Source organism: Oncorhynchus clarkii, chromosome 30, assembly GCF_045791955.1.
Source record: "Oncorhynchus clarkii lewisi isolate Uvic-CL-2024 chromosome 30, UVic_Ocla_1.0, whole genome shotgun sequence".
NCBI classification, from domain to species: Eukaryota; Metazoa; Chordata; class Actinopteri; order Salmoniformes; family Salmonidae; genus Oncorhynchus; species Oncorhynchus clarkii.
The window spans coordinates 42,316,983-42,336,204 of NC_092176.1; the positions used below are offsets into that span (position 1 = coordinate 42,316,983).

Here is a 19,222-nt window from a genome sequence, read left to right on the forward strand (position 1 = left end):
ACCCCATATAGATGACAGGATAGGAAAGTACCCACAGACACAAACGCTTATCATAGGACCAAAAGAGATCAGTTTCATCTCTGCGATACCCAAAACTCCATTTTAATAGGGTGCTTAATGGAAGACGTCTCTGACAGTTAAGGGTGAAGAATCTCAACATACCAACGTTTGTTGTGGTAAAAATCAGCCAAGCCCGGTTTTATTGTTCCTAACCATAAACAAAGAACAGCTTAGCCTGCTGGGAAGTCTGTCCGCCTGCCGCCTCCTCCTCCTCCTCTCAGTGTGTCTGTGCACTCGTTTATGATAATCAATTATCAAAATGCCTACCTATCCTACCTTGACCTGTTAGGGTCAAACACACAGCTTCATGCGGAATTGATTATCGGCTTTCTTTTCATAGATTTATTTATATATAGATTTATATATAGTTCATTCTCTCGGTCTCTCACGTTCACTTGCTTCCGACTTTCATGTACACAACGTGGGGTGGGGTCGAGGGAGGGAGGGGTGACAAGTGAGTTGACATCACCCAGCCAAAGAAAACAAAACAAAATGAATAATAACCGAAGCCAAGAAAAGAGCTGCAATCTTATTTCTTTCAGTTGCCAAGCGACGGTCGGTAACGGCAGTTGGTGGTTTAAACGTTGTAGTGACGGCGGCACCCAGCAGTGACGTCATCAAAGAGGCGGGGGTCGCTGCTCCTTTTGTTCTCGGAGGTTGAGGTTCTCCAACGCCACGTCCAAGGTCATGACCTCCACGCAGCCCATGTCTCCGAAGGTGCCGAAATCACTGAACGCGTCAGAACCTCGGATCACGGCGTCGTGGTAGTCATGGAGATCGTCATCTTCGCTGTGGTCGGGATCGGCCAGCAGGGTGGAGAGGAGGAGCTCCGTGACGAAGAGAGAGCGATCCGCCCACTGGCCCTCACTCAGCTGACGCTCCGCCTCCGACAACCTCGGCTCACTCAGTCTGGAGGAGTGAGAAAGAGATGGCACTCCATTACAAATACAATCCATTGTCCTACATGTAGCAGACAGCCTCAGAACAAGTCTCTTGTTCAACTGATATTACCTAAACTAGAATAACCACACACAAAAAAAAAGAAGGTTAAATCGAAGTGTAGCACACAGTAGTTAACCTGTTGAGGAGGAACTGGGAGTTGCTGTGCTGAGTGTGTGTGGTGAACTCGTGATGCCCTGGGTTGGGGCTGGTAGAGTTGGAACTGGGGTTGGCGTTGTGATGCCCTGGGCTTGGATTGGCATTCAGCCCTGCGTTGGTGGAGGTACGGCTGCTGCGTTGCGTGGCACTCCGGGCCGTCTCCAATTGCTGTCTGGCAGCCTGGGTTTGTTGCCGCTCCAACTGGAGCTGCATCTAGAGGAGGAAGAGGAGCAGGAGAGAAGAGGAGAAGAAACATGAAGATAAGTAGGAGGGTTCAGGAGAAGTAGGAGGGTTCAGGAGAAGTAGGAGGGTTCAGGAGAAGTAAGATATGAGTTCAGTACTTTGCTTTAAGGGCATACTTGCATTACAGATTCTAGGATACTGACACCAGCTAAAGGAGGGGGGACGAGATTCAAACCGCTGGTTACTGGCTGTCCTCTAACCTCTGGTTGCCGGCTCTCTCCTCCGGCTCTCTCCTCTAACCTCCGGCTCTCTCCTCTAACCTCCGGCTCTCTCCTCTAACCTCCGGCTCTCTCCTCTAACCTCCGGCTCTCTCCTCTAACCGCCGGCTCTCTCCTCTAACCGCCGGCTCTCCCCTCTAACCTATGGACTACCTACCTGGAGCTGCTGTAGCTGGGATGCTGAAGGACCTGAACTCAGCTGTCCGCCCGCCGACCTACGCACCCCCGACAACTGGGAGAGAAGCTCTGTGTGGGGAGAGAGATTGAGTTGTGGGGGGGGGGGGGGGGGTCACAAAAGTAATTCAGCCCTAACCAGACCGTGAGAGATATGGTGTTTCCGAACAGGAGTCAATCATATCAAATCCATGTTTGTCACGTACACAGCATGTATAAAATGGTACTATCAACAGGACTAGAAGAATGAAGTTAGTGATGCATCTACACTGCCTTCAGAAAAATATTCACACCCCTGGACTTTGTCCTTTTGTTGTTGTTGTGTTACAAAGTGGGATTACCTGTAACTAGGCCACTCAGGAACATTCCATGTCGTCTGGGTAACCAACTCATGTATATTTGGCCTTGTGTTTTTAGGCTCTTGTCCTGCGGAAGAGTGAATTTGTCTCCCAGTGTCTGGAAAGCAGACTGAACCATTTTTTCCTCTAGGATTTAGCCTGTGCTTAGCTCTATTGAGACCCACAGTGCAGGTGTCATAATACCCATATAACCTAGCGGTCAAACAGGGAAATGGTTCCAATTGTTTTTCCACCATTCATTTTTCCCCATAGCTGATTTTAGAGACACTTAAAAGGGCTGTTTCTCGTGTATATACACCGTACCTTGGCGTGACATTTTGATAACCATGTAAATCTCTCTCGGGCAAGGTGGTACTCTCCGTTTATTTTTTTATCTCCAAAAAATCCCTAGTCCTAGCCGATGACAAGCATACCCATAACATGATGCAGCCATCACCATCCTTGATAATATGAAGAGTGGTACTCAGTGATGTGTTTGCCCCAAACATAATGCTTTGTATTCAGGACATAACGTTAATTTCTTTGCCACATTTTTTTGCAGTTTTACTTTTGTGCCTTAATGCAAACAGGCTTCCTTCTTTTCACACTGTAATTTAGGTTAGTATTGTAGAGTAACTACAATGTTGTTGATCCATCCTCAGTTCTCTCCCATCACAGCCATTACACTCTGTTTTAAAAAGTCACCACTGGCCTCATGGTGAAATCTCTGAACAGTTTCCTTCCTCTCCGGCAACTAAGTTAGGAAGGATGCCTGTATCTTTGTAGTGACTGTGTGCATTGATACTCCAAAGTGTAATTAAATAACTACACCGTGCTTTAATGGGATACTCAATGTCTGCTTATTTTATTTTACCCATCTACCAATAGGTTCCCTTCTTTGTGAAGCATTGGAAAACATCCCTGGTCTTTGTGCTTCAATTCACTGCTCGACTGAGGGATCTTAGAGATAATTGTGTGTGGGGTAGTCATTTAAAAATCATGTTACCCACTGTCACACACAGTGAGTCCATGCAACTTGTGAAGCACATTTTTTACTCCTTAACTTACACTGATCAACAATATAAAACGTTCAGTAAGTACCCATATTTAGTGTTGGCCCCATTTTACATGAGCTTTTAATAAAATATTTTTCAAATATTGTACACAACTTTCTTCACATCCCTGTTTGTGAGCATTTCTTCTTTGCCTAGATAATCCATCCACTTCACAGGTGTGGCATATCAAGAAGCTGATTAAACGGCATGACATTGTGCTGGCGACAATAAAAGGCCACTAAAATGCGCAGTTTTGTCCCACGCCGCCACAGAAGTCAAGTTGAGGGAGTGTGCAATTGGCATGCTGACTGCAGGAATGTCCAACAGAACTGTTGCCAGAGAACGTTAATTTCCCTAACAGAAGCCGCCTCCAACGTCATTTTAGAGAATTTGGCAGTAAATCCAACCAGCCTCACAACCACATCAACCCAGGACCTCCACATCCAGGTTCTTGCGGGATCGTCTGAGGGTGGTAAACTAAGAAGTATTTCTGTCTGTAATATCGCCATTTTGTGGGGTAAAAAGCTCATTCTGATCAGCTGGACCTGGACTCCAAATGGGTGGGCCTATGCCCACCCACGGCTGCGCCCCTGTCCAGTCATGTGAAATCCATAGATTAAGGCTTATGAATTTAGTTCAATTGGCTGATTTCCTTCTATGAAGTGTAACGCAGTAAAATCTTAAATTGTTTCATGTCGCGTTTATATATTTTTTTGTTCAGTATATTTTGGCTTGCAATAAAGGGGTTAAGTACTTAGAAGACATTTCAGCTTTAAATCAGCTTTAAATCAATTTGTAAACATTTTTAAAAACACAATTCTACTGACATGAGGTAATGGTCAGTAGCTAGGTTTCAATCCAAATGGTGACATATTTTCATGTGAATCAGCAAGTCTGTTTTTAAAAAACACAACATTCAACAATTTCAAAGATTTTAATTGAGTTAGAGTTCACTAGGAGTACAGATATGCATCTGCTGGTATAATAATAATGTAGGGGTCTGGATCAGAAAACCAGTCAGTATCTGGTGTGACCATTTGCCTTATGCAGCGTGACACATCTCCTTCACATAGAGTTGATCAGGCTGTTGATTGTGGCCTGTGGAATGTTGTCCCACTCCTCTTCAATGGATGTGCTTAGTAGCTTGTTCTGTTATAATCTCCACCCGGCACAGCTAGAAGAGGACTGGCCACCCCACATAGCCTGGTTCCTCTCTAGGTTTCTTCCTAGGTTTTGGCCTTTCTAGGGAGTTTTTCCTAGCCACCGTGCTTCTACACCTGCATTGCTTGCTGTTTGGGGTTTTAGGCTGGGTTTCTGTACAGCACTTTGAGATATCAGCTGATGTACGAAGGGCTATATAAATACATTTGATTTGATTTAGCTGGATATTGGCGGGAACTGGAACACGCTGCCGTAAACGTTGATCCAGAGCATCCCAAACATGCTCAACGGGTGACATATCTGGTGAGTGAGTATGCAGGCCACGGAAGAACTGGGACATTTTCAGATTCCAGGAATTGTGTACAGACCCTTGCGACATGGGACCGTGCATTATCATGCTGAAACATGAGGTGATGGAGGCGGATGAATGGCACGACAATGGGCCTCAGGATCTCCTCACGGTATCTCTGTGCATTCAAATTGTAATTGATAAAATCCAATTGTGTTCGTTGTCCATAGCTTATGCCTGCCCATATCATAACCCCACCACGGGCACTCTGTTCACAACTTTGACATCAACAAACCACTCGCCCACACAACACCATACACGTTGTCTGCCCGGTAGTTGAAACCGGGATTCATTTCCATGAAGAGCACACTACCCCAGCGTGCCAGTGGCCATCGAACGTGAGCATTTGCCCACTGAAGTCGGTTACGACCCCAAACTGCAGTCAGGTCAAGACCCTGGTGAGGACGACGAGCACGCAGATGGTTTCTGACAGTTTGTGCAGAAATTCTTCGATTGTGCAAACCCAGTTTCATCAGTTGTCCGGGTGGCTGGTCTCAGACGAAGAAGAAGCCGGATGTTGAGGTCCTAGGCTGGAGTGGTTACACATGGTTGCCCGTTGGACGTACTACCAAATTCTCAAACACAATTGGAGGCGGCTTATGGTAGAGAAATTAACATTAAATTCTCTGGCAACAGCTCTGTTGGACATTCTTGCAGTCAGCATGCCAATTGCACACTCAAAACTTCAGACATCTGTGACATTGTGTTATATGACAAAACTGCATATTTTTGTGTCCTTTAATTGTCCCCAGCACAAGGTGCACCTGTGTAATGATCATGCGGTTTAATCAGCTTTTTGATATGCCACACCTGTCAGGTGGATGGATTATCTTGGCAAATGAGAAATGCTCATTAACAGGAATGCAAACAAATTTGTTTTTGTGCGTATGGAATATTTCTGGGATATTTTATTTCATTTCATGGGACCAACACTTTTAATATTGTGTTTTATATTTTTGTTCAGTGTAGCCGTTTCCATCCTGTCGTGATATCTTTTATCCGGCATGTACTTCACACGCATAAAAGGTTTGGCTGGAAACCTGACTAGTGACACAAAATCTCCATTTAATCCATTTTAAATTCAGGCTGTAACACAACAGGTAGAAACAGTCAAGGGGTGTGAATACATTCTGAAGGCGCTGTCATAAAGAGGCCCTGTATGTACACAACAGGATGTACATTTTTCAGTCATTAAAAAAAACACATCAGGCATTGAACCAATCAGGATAACTTGTGTTACCGTCTAGACTGGTCTACAAGGGTCTTGGGTGGGTGGGTGTGTTACCGTCTAGACTGGTCTACAAGGGTCTTGGGTGGGTGGGTGTGTTACCGTCTAGACTGGTCTACAAGGGTCTTGGGTGGGTGCGTTACCGTCTAGACTGGTCTACAAGGGTCTTGGGTGGGTGTGTTACCGTCTAGACTGGTCTACAAGGGTCTTGGGTGGGTGGGTGCGTTACCGTCTAGACTGGTCTACAAGGGTCTTGGGTGGGTGGGTGTGTTACCGTCTAGACTGGTCTACAAGGGTCTTGGGTGGGTGGGTGTGTTACCGTCTAGACTGGTCTACAAGGGTCTTGGGTGGGTGCGTTACCGTCTAGACTGGTCTACAAGGGTCTTGGGTGGGTGTGTTACTGTCTAGACTGGTCTACAAGGGTCTTGGGTGGGTGGGTTACACCATGCATGTTCTCTTGACAAATCTGCTGTGTCTCTCTCTCTATAATGTAGTCAGAGCTCTGTGTGTGTGTCCTACCAGCTATAGGATCCATGGCCTCCCTGTTGTAGTTGGAGCTCTGTGTAGAGGTCTGTGTGGTAGAGCTCCCCCCGGAGGTTGAGGAGGTGAAGTGCATGTTGGATCGACGGGCCCTCGGCCCCCCTAGACCCCGACCCGGGTGGAACATCCTACGCACGTGCCGCACCCCGCTCGACTCATCGTGGAGCAACACCGTCAAGGAACATCATGGACACGTCATGAAATACACACACACAGTCTCTCTATGCCCAGAACTAAAAACACACTCACAAGAGGCTAAACTGCAACACACATCAGACAGACAGCAACACACACAGAGACACACACAGACACACACACAGAGACACACACAGAGACACACACAGAGACAGAGTTTGTTGCAGTACCCAGTGGTGACCAGCGAATGGTCCTGTGGTTCTTGATGAGCTTTACACTGACATGTTGTTGTTTCCCTGTGGAGGTTTTCCATGTTACATAGTAGGCCTTCAGTGGAAAGCCCCACAATTGGAGCATTACATTGTAAGAGTAAAGTAGAGTAGTATTCTGTTTGCCTGTAAAAAGGATATCAAGTTTCTGAGTTAGGGTTAGCCTGAGTGGACTGCAGAGCAGACAGTAGTAGACCAATCAATCACATTTTATTTTATATCGCCCCTTTTAAACCAGAATGCATTGCAGTTAGACAGTCTAGATTCCAAAGCAGAAACGAAAGCACAGTTGAAAGGGGAGAAGAAAAAAAAAAAAATCACCAAGAGGAACCAGGTTCAGAAGGGTAAAGGATATCAAGTCTCTGGGGGCTCTGTGTTCAAGTGTGAGATGAGCAGCGAAGTCGTCAGTCACGTGATTAGGGTCCCCGCCGGGCAGCGAAGCACATATGGGACAGATCTGCAGAGGAGAAGGAGAGGACACAAGCCCATCTGAGCATGCTCCACATCTAATGCATTTCAACACACTGTTTTTTTTTTTGGGGGGGGGGGTTGTTCATTTTACTGAACATGGCTGCTGGATGTTGATTTGGGGACATTTTTTTGCCCCTCCCTCCTGTCTGGAAAACAATCTAGAGGAAGCACTGGTCTCTTTCCCACTGCAGAGATTTACACTGGTGCTTGGCCTAAAGACTTGCGTTTCCATGCCCGGGTCCAAGAAAAGCAGTGGTTAGACTTACCACCTCTGAGGAGGTCTCTGTGTGCTCTGCAGCAACGTGCTCCTGAAGGGAGGTCTCCGTGTAGCCCATCCTGCCACAGTAGGGACAGGTAAAGGCCTGTGGCTGCTCCACTGACAAGGCCTCTCCTCCATAATATAGGTCTATAGTAAGACAGACAGGAGTGGGGGGGACAGGGTTAGACAGTAAGGACAAGTGAAAGCAGGAACTGCTTAACAGAAGGCCTCTCCTCCATAATATAAGTCTATAGTAAGACAGACAGGAGTGGGGGGGGGCAGGGTTAGACAGTAAGGACAAGTGAAAGCAGGAACTGCTCAACAGAAGGCCTCTCCTCCATAATACATGGGTCTGGAAGGACAGAATCAGTGCAGGCAGAATCAACGCGCTATCTGACCGAAAGACAATCCGTTTTCAGGGTGTTTAGTTGTGGTGTTTGTCTTTTACGTCTCCCGTCTGGTTAATAGCTATGTACTTACCGAAGTCGACCCTGGTTAGTATGCACTGCATGGCGTGTTCTGTTGTGTGCCTGGTGGTCGTGGCTCCGCCCTCGTAGCACGACGCACACAGGTCGTAGTCGTAGCAAATTAAACACTTGTACCGCCGCCCCCGGAAGTTACCCTTCAAACACGCATCGCAGCTCACACCTGGGGAAAGACAATTCACAGACGGACCATTTTGACCAATACCCTGTCCTATGACCCCACAACACAGAGTATTAGAATAGACCACACGGATAGGGGTGTTGGTCAAACACACAGCAACAAAGACAACACGTTGCAGCATTTAGCTAGCTATAATACACAACCAACACATTGGCATTACACTTATAACATGAACTAGCCTATTAGCTACACAAACACAGCAGGTTCACATTTCCAGTGTCCATGTGACTAATCCAACAAAAAAAGATGCTGAACTGCATTGGCCAATATAGCTGCAACTCTGGTGCAGAATTGATAGCCGGTGTTATTTAAGACGATGAAAGACTGACATGAATGTAAAATATGTGTAAATGCATTGACCCAGCATGGACAGCTATCTCACCGAATTTTTTTATTTTTTTTTAAAGGCAGGCAATTGCACGACTGGCTCTGTGCAGAACTGATGGCCCTTTTGTTATTTAAGACTGGCATTAATTTTAAAATAACATGTGTAAATGATTTACCCATCTAGAAAGCCATCTATGCGGACCACCGACGTTTGAGGGCATGCAGCTGATTTAGACTACAACAGTCGTGCTATATAAAATGCTACGCTAAAGCTAACTCTGCACAGAGACTCAACACAGCTTGGTCAACATAGTTAACTACCTATAGTTTGTATAACTAGCCGGTTCAGAAGCGGGTTCTCACTAGCTAACTCTTTTTTTTTTTTTAAATGTATGTTTTGGTGGATATTTAAAAAATAAATTAAAGAACAACCCCATGCTAAATATCTAAAGCGCTAACTAGCTACTGATGAAGGCCTCGGTTACAAGGCCTCGTCCAAAAGGCTACTTTGATGACAGTGCAAAGAAAACAAGAATAAAAACTAGCCAGGACACTTTTTCCAAAGGTGATGTTTTGACAAGACACGATAATGAATACATTTCCATGTATAAAATGTTGTTTTTTCCCCTCCTTTTGTTGCCGTAAACCTAGTAAAACTAGCTCGCTAGTAGTTAACTCACGACAGGTTATAAAAATAAAATAAAAAGATAACTAGGTAACTGGAGAGTTTAGCTATCTAGTTTAGCAACCTAGATGCTATCCAACTAGGTTAACTACCGTACGAATTAGTTTAATTAAGTCTGGAAAATAGGAACTGTTTTCTTGGGCAGTGCCATTGCGCCCCAACTAAGGTTAGTAAGTTACCAAGATACGTTTAAGTGTTTTAGCTATAACAATATACAAAATAAAGCACAGGAACTAGATAAAGTGGGTAAATGTATAGCGGCAGCCATTCTAATACAGCGTTCATTACAAAATACACGAAGACCTTCATGTAACGTTAGTTAGCCAGCAATCGTTTCGCTGCGGTCTCTTGTCGAGCACTTTGTCTTTCTGTGTGGGTTATTAAACTTCTTACCTTCATGACGGGACATCCTATGGACATTAACACAGCCCCCCTTACGGGCTCACTCTGGCTTGAACCACGCAATTTAATATCGGCTGGAGAATAGAAGCCGGGGCTGGATGTCCCTGGCCTCTTCCTCATGAAGGATCCGGTTTGGCACAGTGACAGTGTCTTCTCCGCCGCCTGCTTGCTGTGTCACCGTCCAATGCGCCGGAGAAACGCCAGAGAGCACTGTTGTCCACATACCGCTACTCAAATCAAACTTTATTTAAAACAAGTGTAACTTAGATTTTACCGTGAAAAGCTTACTTACGAGCCCTTAACCAACGGTGCAGTTCAAGAAGAGGTTAAACAATATTTACCAAATAAACAAAATAATAATAAAATGTAACACAAAATATCAATAACGAGGCTATATACAGGGGTTACCGGGTCAATGTGCGGGGGTACAGGTTAGTCTAGGTAATTTGTACAAGTAGGCAGGGGTGAAGTGACTATGCATAGATAGCAGCAGCAGTGTACAAAACTGACTGTCCCCATCAGTTTTAGTGAGATCCAGAAAGTTGAAGATCATTTAATGCATTTCTATAACATTTCAAAACTCTAAAATGCTATTTGGAGAACAGCAAAAACAAAGCAAAAATTACCCCAGCCATTATCTCATTGGTTGCTGTAGGTTCATTCACCTCAGTCGATCTACAAACACATAGCCTATTAGCTATACAATTGGCCGCTACACACATTTTTATTAACAAAGGGCAAACAAATACGTTTGCTTTACAGAACTTTTGTTTGTTGCAATTTTACAGCAAATTCCCGGCAATTCTACCCATTTTGCTCTGGAACTTTGGCGACATCTAAGTGTTTTTGAAACCTCCCGCTTTGGGCTGGGTGTGTCAATGTGTAGTTCATACACAAGCTTTAGACCTTTGCCATTTGAGTGACAGCTAGCAATGCACACGCAGCAGAGCGAGAAAGAAAGCAATAACGTGGTGCACATATTGTGATGTAGTGCACCATTTTCGGGGACCACTTTTGGCTCCTGAGTACAACTTTCAGAACTACTGGCTAAAAAAGTATTTTAAAAAACGACCCGAGAATCTCTTTAATATGATATCTGAGTGAAAGTGACTAACAAATCACGTGATTACTACACATTTAGACAGCTGGCTAGACAAACTAGATTAAATTGACCAATCTTTAAAAAGACGTTAACTGACATGGGCTAATTGAGTGACTGTCAGTGAAGGACATATAGCCTAACAAGAGGAAAACTGCGGTGTCGCCCATCAGATACACATCAAGGCAGGTAGATACTTGAAACCTAAGATGTAGGTTAATTAACCATTTGTTTGTGTCTTTATCTTTTATCATTTCCGGGATTGTTGTCTCCGTGTTTTAAAGTAACCCAACCCCGACCACAGAGAGCAAGCAAGAACCACAGCGGTCCAGGAAAAAACTGAAGAAACCTTAAAAGGAACCAGGCTCACAGAGGAATCCTCTTCTGGCTAAACAAGGTAAGTATGACTACATCTGACTGTATCTAGCTGTATCTCGCTATATCGAACTAGCTTACCTGGTTAAATAAAGGTGAAATATATATATATATATATATACAGGCAACACAAGAGCCAGGAGGACACACAGTATAAAGTTCTTAATCAATCAATCATCCAAAAAGCTATTTAAAAAAAAAAAATATATATATATATATATATATATTTTAAATAGCTTTTTGGATGATTGATTGATTAAGAACTTTATACTGTGTGTCCTCCTGGCTCTTGTGTTGCCTGTCAACTGTCAAATTGTGTTATTTGTTATCCTACATCATCTCTGTGTCTTGCTGCATGTGCCATGTACCAATTCTACACTACAAGTACCCTCACAGGAACATACATATTTACCTGATCGATCTCTGAATTTGTTTAAACTCCATTCCAATACAGCTTCTTGTTATACAGTGAGGACGTTGTAGTTTCTTTTGTTGGCCACTAGAGTGCGCTATAGTTGAACTTTTGATACATTTCTATTGTTTTTAACCACATTAAAAGTGCTATTAAGGAGAAAATAACTGTTAGTAGTCTGCCAGATTAAACTATGTACGTAGACATGAGTGAAAAATAGGGTTGGGTGGAAGAGAATCAAATGACCATGAATGATAGTAATAATAAGAAACCTTAGGTGCTGGCTTAAGGCGGGTAGGAACCACGACAGAATGTCCGGTCAGAACAAGGATGAGTCGGTTATGGGGGTTTAATTGACCATTCTAAAATCCCATCCAGTACTGATAACTGTGGTTCTGGAAAGAAAAGAAACGAAACATACCTTCAGAAAGTATTCACACCCCCTGATTTTTTTCCCCCACATTTTTATTTTTTTTGTGTTACAGCCTGAATGTAAAATTAATTACATTGAGATTTTTAGTCACTGGCCAACATTGCTAGAAAGCTGGCTGTTTTTACAGATTTGAAATCAACAACAAAGGGAAGCAAGGGCAGACAGTCACTAAGGGGGGTGACATGAAGACTTGTAGTCATCGAGCGAGGCAGATAGAAGTAGACCAGATGGGCTACTGGTCCAACAGAAATCCTGTCTCTTGGTGCACCTGGCCAAGGCCTTTGATACGATTGACCATAACAATCTCCACACTTTCATTCAAAGGTTGACTAAAATAGGCCTGGATCAGGTTTCTTGCAAATGGTTTGAGAATTATCTGTCAGACAGGACTCAATGTGTGATTTCTGATGGTGTTCAGTCTAGTTTCCTGGGTATTACAAAATGTGTACCGCAGGGGTCTGTACTGGGACCTGTTCTCTTTACTATGTATATAAATATAATATTGGTCTATCTGTTAAAACATGTGATATTGATGTGTATGTAGACACTATTAGTATGTATGTCATTGACCCAAATGTAGACCAGGTGTTAGAGCTGAAATCGTACTTTGTTGCCTTACAAAAAGCCCTGTTTGGTTTCAGTGGTGTAAATTACTTAAGTAAAAAATACTTTAAAAGTACCACTTATGTAGTTTTTGGGGGTATGTGTACTTTACTATTTATAGTTTTGACAACTTTTACTTCACTACATTCCTAAAGAAAATTACATAAGTTTTAGTCCCATACATTTTCCCTGACACCCAAAACTACTTGTTACATTTTGAACAGTTAGCAGGACAGTAAAATGGTTCAATTCACACATTTATCAAGAGAACATCCCTGGTCATCCCTACTGCCTCTTGATCTGGCAGACTCACTAAACACAAATGCTTTGTTTGTAAATTATGTCTGCGTGTTGGATTGCGCACCTGGCTCTCCGTAAATAAATAAAAACAAGGAAATGGCGCCGTCTGGTTTGTTTAATATGAGGAATTTGAAATGATTTATACTTTTGCTTTTACTTTTGATTTATACTTTTGACTTTTACTCAAGTAGTATTTGACTGGAGTCCTTTTCTATTAAAGTATCTTTACTTTTACTCAAGTATGACAATTGGGTACTGGTTGGTTTAAAACATTCTTAATGTGGGCAAAACAAAATATATGTTGTTCTCTAAATCTCGCAAAAAAAGGTTTCGGATGGACTACATATTTATTCGTTGAATGGTTCTCCCATCAATCGGGTTCCCACCTCTAAGTATCTGGGCTTTTGGATTGACGAGGATTTAACGTTTATTTTTTTTTAAACGTAACTGATGAGCTAGTTAAAACGCTACGATTTAAAGTGGGCTTCTTTTTTAGAAATAGATCTTGCCACTCCCTAAACAGCGGGAAGCAGATCGTACAGTCAATTGACTATGTTAATGTAACAGTATAACTTTAGACCGTCCCCTCGCCCATACCCGGGCGCGAACCAGGGACCCTCTGCACACATCAACAACAGTCACCCCTCGAAGCATCGTTACCCATCGCTCCACAAAAGCCGTGGCCCTTGCAGAGCAAGGGGAACCACTACTTCAAGGTCTCAGAGCAAGTGACGTCACCGATTGAAACGCTATTTAGCGCGCACCGCTAACTAAGCTAGCCGTTTCACATCCGTTACATTAACACAATTTACCATCTACCGTAGCGCCCTTCGCTTTATCACAGGTGACAGTTTTAATACTCATCACTACATCCTGTACCAAAAGGTTGGCTGATCCTCATTAACGCTTCAGGTTCCTCGGACCTCCACCAATTTAGGTAAATCCGCTGTTAGTTTTAATGTGCCTCGCTGCTGGAACAATTTGCAGAACTCATTACAATTGGAATGTTCTGGTGCCGCTCGGACAGTTTAGGGTTGATTGAGGACCTTGTAGCTGAGCTGTTGTTCATCGACGATGTGTTTTGTTTTACGTTGTGTTTGGTCTCTTTTATCTGGAGTATTTCTCCTATCTTATCCGGTGTCCTGTATGAATTTAAGTATGCTCTCTCTAATTCTCGCTCTCTTTTTCATCTCTCTCGGAGGACCTTAGCCCTAGAACGATGCCTCAGGACTACCTGGCCTGATGACTCCTCGCTGTCCCCAGTCCACCTGGTCCTGCTGCTGCTCCAGTTTCAACTGTTCTGCCTGCGGCTATGGAACCCTGACCTGTTCACCGGACTTGCTACCTGTCCCAGACCTGCTGTTTTCAACTCTCTAGAGACAGCAGGAGCAGTAGAGATACTCTGAATGATCGGCTATGAAAAGCCAACTGACATTTACTCCCGAGGTGCTGACTTGCTGCACCCTCGACAACTACTGTGATTATTGTTATTTGACCATGCTGGTCATCTATGAACATTTGAACATCTTGGCCATGTTCTGTTATAATCTCCACCCGGCACAGCCAGAAGAGGACTGTCCACCCCTAATAGCCTGGTTTCTCTCTAGGTTTCTTCCTAGGTTCTGGCCTTTATAGGAGTTTTTCCTTAGCCACCGTGCTTCTACACCTGCATTGCTTGCTGTTTGGGGGTTTTAGGCTGGGTTTCTGTACATCACTTTGTGACATCAGCTGATGTACGAAGGGCATTATAAATACATTTGATTGATTGATCTAAATCAATAATAATTATTCCCTCTCTGTTGCCACAATATTTAAAAGAGTTCCCCACCCCAGATTCTAATTGGTTTCATCCTGAGTTTGAGCACGAACGTCCTGTTTATGTACACATGCACGTACTGCTAACTGTTTAAGTGAGAAAGATGAGAAATGCCAGAAGCGTCTAAATCTCAGTAGTTTTCCCACTACTGAGTTGAACACACTCTGCATCACTGAGTGAGCGTAGGCCTATCAATTCCTAAGGGAATATTGCACAGTCATGAAGCTACTCACTGTGGCATTGGACATATTGCACAGTCATGAAGCTACTCACTGTGGCATTGGACATATTGCACAGTCATGAAGCTACTCACTGTGGCATTGGACATATTGCACAGTCATGAAGCTACTCACTGTGGCATTGGACATATTGCAAGTGGAGGAAAACTGTTTCTACGGCACTGTACTACCAGCCCTGGAAATCTTGTTGTCCAAAACACTGAAGGACGGTGTGTGTGTGTGTGTGTGTGTGTGTGTGTGTGTGTGTGTGTGTGTGTGTGTGTGTGTGTGTGTGTGTGTGTGTGTGTGTGTGTGTGTGTGTGTGTGTGTGTGTACATTAGGGGACAGTTTCTTTCCAGTCAAGGCAAAGACAACTGATCCTCTGAAACAGAGTCTTAGGGGCCCTGGGCTCCAGTCAAACCTACAGGCCTCACACTGAGAAGTAGCAGTAGCCTTGTAAGCAGTCAGACTGCAATAAAGTCGAAGGGCGTTTGGCTATTTCTAACAGCAGGTGTCAGCAGTCCACTCATGGTGTCCAACATTTCTGATGATGCAGAGATGATTCAAAACTCTTAACAGTGCTGACAACATTATTTAACACAAGCTTACCCTTAGCACGTTAGAAAGATATTGAGAGAATGGAGCCAGAGAGAATGGTGGCTATTTTATAGACTCCTGACCAATTGTGTGTATTTTCTCCATGCGCTGATCTTAACTTGTACATTTCCTACGACTGAAAATCACTTCTGGACATCAGAACATCGATCACTAACCTCCACAAGGACTTCTACTTCAATGAGTCAGAGGTGAAAGACATATTGATTATCATGGACCAGGTCCCCGACACTCGAAGGAGGAGGAGACGGTGCTATAGAGGCCGGCGTGTGGGATACCTGACGAGACTACGTCGGAGAGTGGATAAACCACCTCTACCCTCCGTTCTATTGGCGAACGAGCAATCACTGGAGAATAAACTGGACTTAAATACAGGAAAACTGAAATCCGTTTGACCTCATTTCTACCAGCATGTGGAACTAGAAGAGAAAACAACTCTAGATCACCTTTACTCCATACTAGGGTTGCAAAGAGTCAGATCTTTGTCTGTAATTTTCCATAATTTTCCTGGAAATTTTCCATGGGAACTGAAGCCAGGAATTTGGGAAATTTTGCTTAAATTCATCAAAAAAGTTAGCTGATAACGGTGAACCTTTTTAGTGGGATACACATAAGGCAATTCTAGATATTGTGGCATATTTTGGTTAAACTACCCCCAATTCAATGGAATTGCAACCCTCTGTATCCACAGTGCATTCTTCCATCACATGTGCAGCTGATTCTCAAGATCTTGCACACTAATGAGATGCTATTGAGCCCACACTACTACACTGTCTGAGCCAAGGACTACATGCTTTCTGGTAAGTTTTGATTACAATACTGGGTGGGGTGAATATATTTTATATGACATACATGATTTTGTTAACTAGTAAATAGTGGCCTACAGCAAAGTGTATTTAAATAATTTCTAATTTGTTAACAATTTCTGCTAGTTAGTTTTTGCTACCATGTGGGTTTTAGCTTGCTTGAGCCTGCTAACTGAGAAGTGTTAAATCACCTGTTTCCATACATGTTTCATTTTAAAACATTTATCTTACAAAGGAGATGTTTAATCAAACTGCACCACTGAGAGCATCTTGACTGTCTGCATCACCGCTTGGTATGGCAACTGCTTGGCATCTGACCGCAAGGCGCTACAGAGGGTAGTGCGTACGGCCCAGTACATCACTGGGGCCAAGCTCCCTGCCATCCAGGACCTCTATACCAGGCGGTGTCAGAGGAAGGCCCTACAGAGGGTAGTGCGTACGGCCCAGTACATCACTGGGGCCAAGCTCCCAGCCATCCAGGACCTCTATACCAGGCGGTGTCAGAGGAAGGTCCTAAAAATTGTCATAAGACTCCAGCCACCCAAGTCACAGACTGTTCTCTCTGCTACCACACAGAACGCCAACTCACAGACTGTTCTCTCTGCTACCACACAGAACGCCAACTCACAGACTGTTCTCTCTGCTACCACACAGAACGCCAACTCACAGACTGTTCTCTCTGCTACCACACAGAACGCCAACTCACAGACTGTTCTCTCTGCTACCACACAGAACGCCAACTCACAGACTGTTCTCTCTGCTACCCCACAGAACGCTGTACCAAGTCTGGAACCAACAGGACCCTGAATAGCTTCTAACCCCCCAAGCTCTAAGACTGCTAAATAGTTAACGCTTTGTAGTTAACGCTACAAAGTCCACCTTGTTAACATGCAACATGTCAGCATCCCTCTGTTGACAAGGAACATCATGTGGTGTCTCTGCTCCTACTACCATTACTTCTTCAACTTCACTCCTTTCTTCCACTCTTCTCAACTCCTCCGGATAGGAGACATTCTGGACAGCCTTTATTCTCAACGCCTCCAGATAGGAGACATTCTGGACAGGCCTTTATTCTCAACGCCTCCAGATAGGAGACATTCTGGACAGCCCTTATTCTCAACGCCTCCGGATAGGAGACATTCTGGACAGGCCTTTATTCTCAACGCCTCCAGATAGGAGACATTCTGGACAGGCCTTTATTCTCAACGCCTCCAGATAGGAGACATTCTGGACAGGCCTTTATTCTCAACGCCTCCGGATAGGAGACATTCTGGACAGCCCTTATTCTCAACGCCTCCGGATAGGAGACATTCTGGACAGCCCTTATTCTCAACGCCTCCGGATAGGAGACATTCTGGACAGCCCTTATTCTCAACGCCTCCGGATAGGAGACATTCTGGACAGCCCTTATTCTCAACGCCTCCGGATAGGAGACATTCTGGACAGCCCTTATTCTCAACGCCTCCGGATAGGAGACATTCTGGACAGCCCTTATTCTCAACGCCTCCGGATAGGAGACATTCTGGACAGCCCTTATTCTTGACATCTCCGGATAGGAGACATTCTGGACAGGCCTTATTCTCAACGCCTCCGGATAGGAGACATTCTGGACAGCCCTTATTCTCAACGCCTCCGGATAGGAGACATTCTGGACAGCCCTTATTCTCAACGCCTCCGGATAGGAGACATTCTGGACAGGCCTTATTCTCAACGCCTCCGGATAGGAGACATTCAGCCCTTATTCTTCTCCTTCACCCTAACAGGACACTTCAGATGGAGTGGGCCACCATGCGGGTCAGTCGTTGTGCACCATTCACTTGATCCAATTCTTTATGTACAGTACCAGTCAAACATTTTTTTTGTTGTACTATTTTCTACATACCAAGACATCAGAACTACGAATAAAGCTGGTTGAGAGAGTGCCAAGAGTGTGCAAAGCTGTCATCAAGGCAAAGGATGGCAACTTTGAAGAATCTAAAATATAATTGAATTTGTTTTAAAACTTTTTTTGGTTACTACCTGATTCCATACGTGTCATTTCATAGTTGAAGTTTTCACTATTATTCTATAATGGAATGAGTAGGTGTGTCTGGAATGAGTAGGTGTGTCCAAACTTTTGACTGGTCCAGTACATCACTCGTTGGCCTCTGTACTGGTACAGATCTACTACTCACAGGGATCCTCTCAGGATCCATCCACCTTGACCCATCTTCCTCTACTTTCTCCACTGCCTCAGCATACAACACCTTCTACACTACTCCGACCCCGGAAACCTCAACCTGCCTCTCTCACACCGGACACTTCTGATCCCCAGCTCCATGGGCACCCCTACAATTAACACATACCACTACTTTCTCCAATGCCCTTCTGCACACTTCTCCCACCTAGGATCCTCCCTCCTTCACACTTGCCCTATGATCATAAACTTGACACCTGTAACAACGTAATGTAATTGGCACAAAAGCTTGTACGGGCAAAGACTCAAAATCAAAACTCAAAAGGACAGACAATGACTCTTCTGTTTCACCCTGTCTGCGTCGCACCAACCGACGAGCATCACAAACACCGGGAATCTTCCCTTTCAGTTGGTCAACTTTTACATTTACCACTACCCCAGTAATCACTCTTCTCAATGGAGCCCTTACCTGTCTTGTCCCCATTCGTTTAACACGGAGAGCCTGCTCCCTCTGACCAGCAGAAACACAAACAATTATCACAAGACCACTTGTGAGTTACCCTCACCGATTCCACAGCACCCAACTCTGTTTTCACCCACCCTGAAACCACAATGGATGTCACTCCCACTGTCACACTCATCGTTATCCTGACCCCCGGTGCAAGCCTCGGTCTCCGAGAACTTCACCACA

General features: G+C 44.3%; 1 protein-coding gene across 1 annotated transcript; it reads right to left on the reverse strand.

Moving 5' to 3' along the window:
* Positions 1-400: 400 nt before the first annotated feature.
* On the reverse strand, positions 401-9,852 carry LOC139389855 (E3 ubiquitin-protein ligase KCMF1-like). The gene is made up of 8 exons (XM_071136842.1): positions 9,670-9,852; positions 8,079-8,246; positions 7,606-7,745; positions 7,224-7,325; positions 6,444-6,624; positions 1,777-1,865; positions 1,139-1,371; positions 401-969 (listed from the first exon to the last, which is right to left on the reverse strand). Exons 1-8 carry the CDS (start codon positions 9,683-9,685, stop codon positions 678-680), a joined length of 1,221 nt encoding a protein of 406 aa, XP_070992943.1. The 5' UTR covers positions 9,686-9,852; the 3' UTR covers positions 401-677.
* Between the last annotated feature and the right edge of the window lie 9,370 nt (positions 9,853-19,222).

Coding starts and splice junctions, on each gene's coding strand:
- LOC139389855 (XM_071136842.1), bottom strand. Junction 6,625..7,223: donor ACAGAGCCCCCAGAGACTTG/ATATCCTTTACC, acceptor GTGTTGCTCCAC/GATGAGTCGAGCGGGGTGCG. Junction 1,372..1,776: donor CCCAGCTACAGCAGCTCCAG/GTAGGTAGTCCA, acceptor TTCCTCCTCTAG/ATGCAGCTCCAGTTGGAGCG.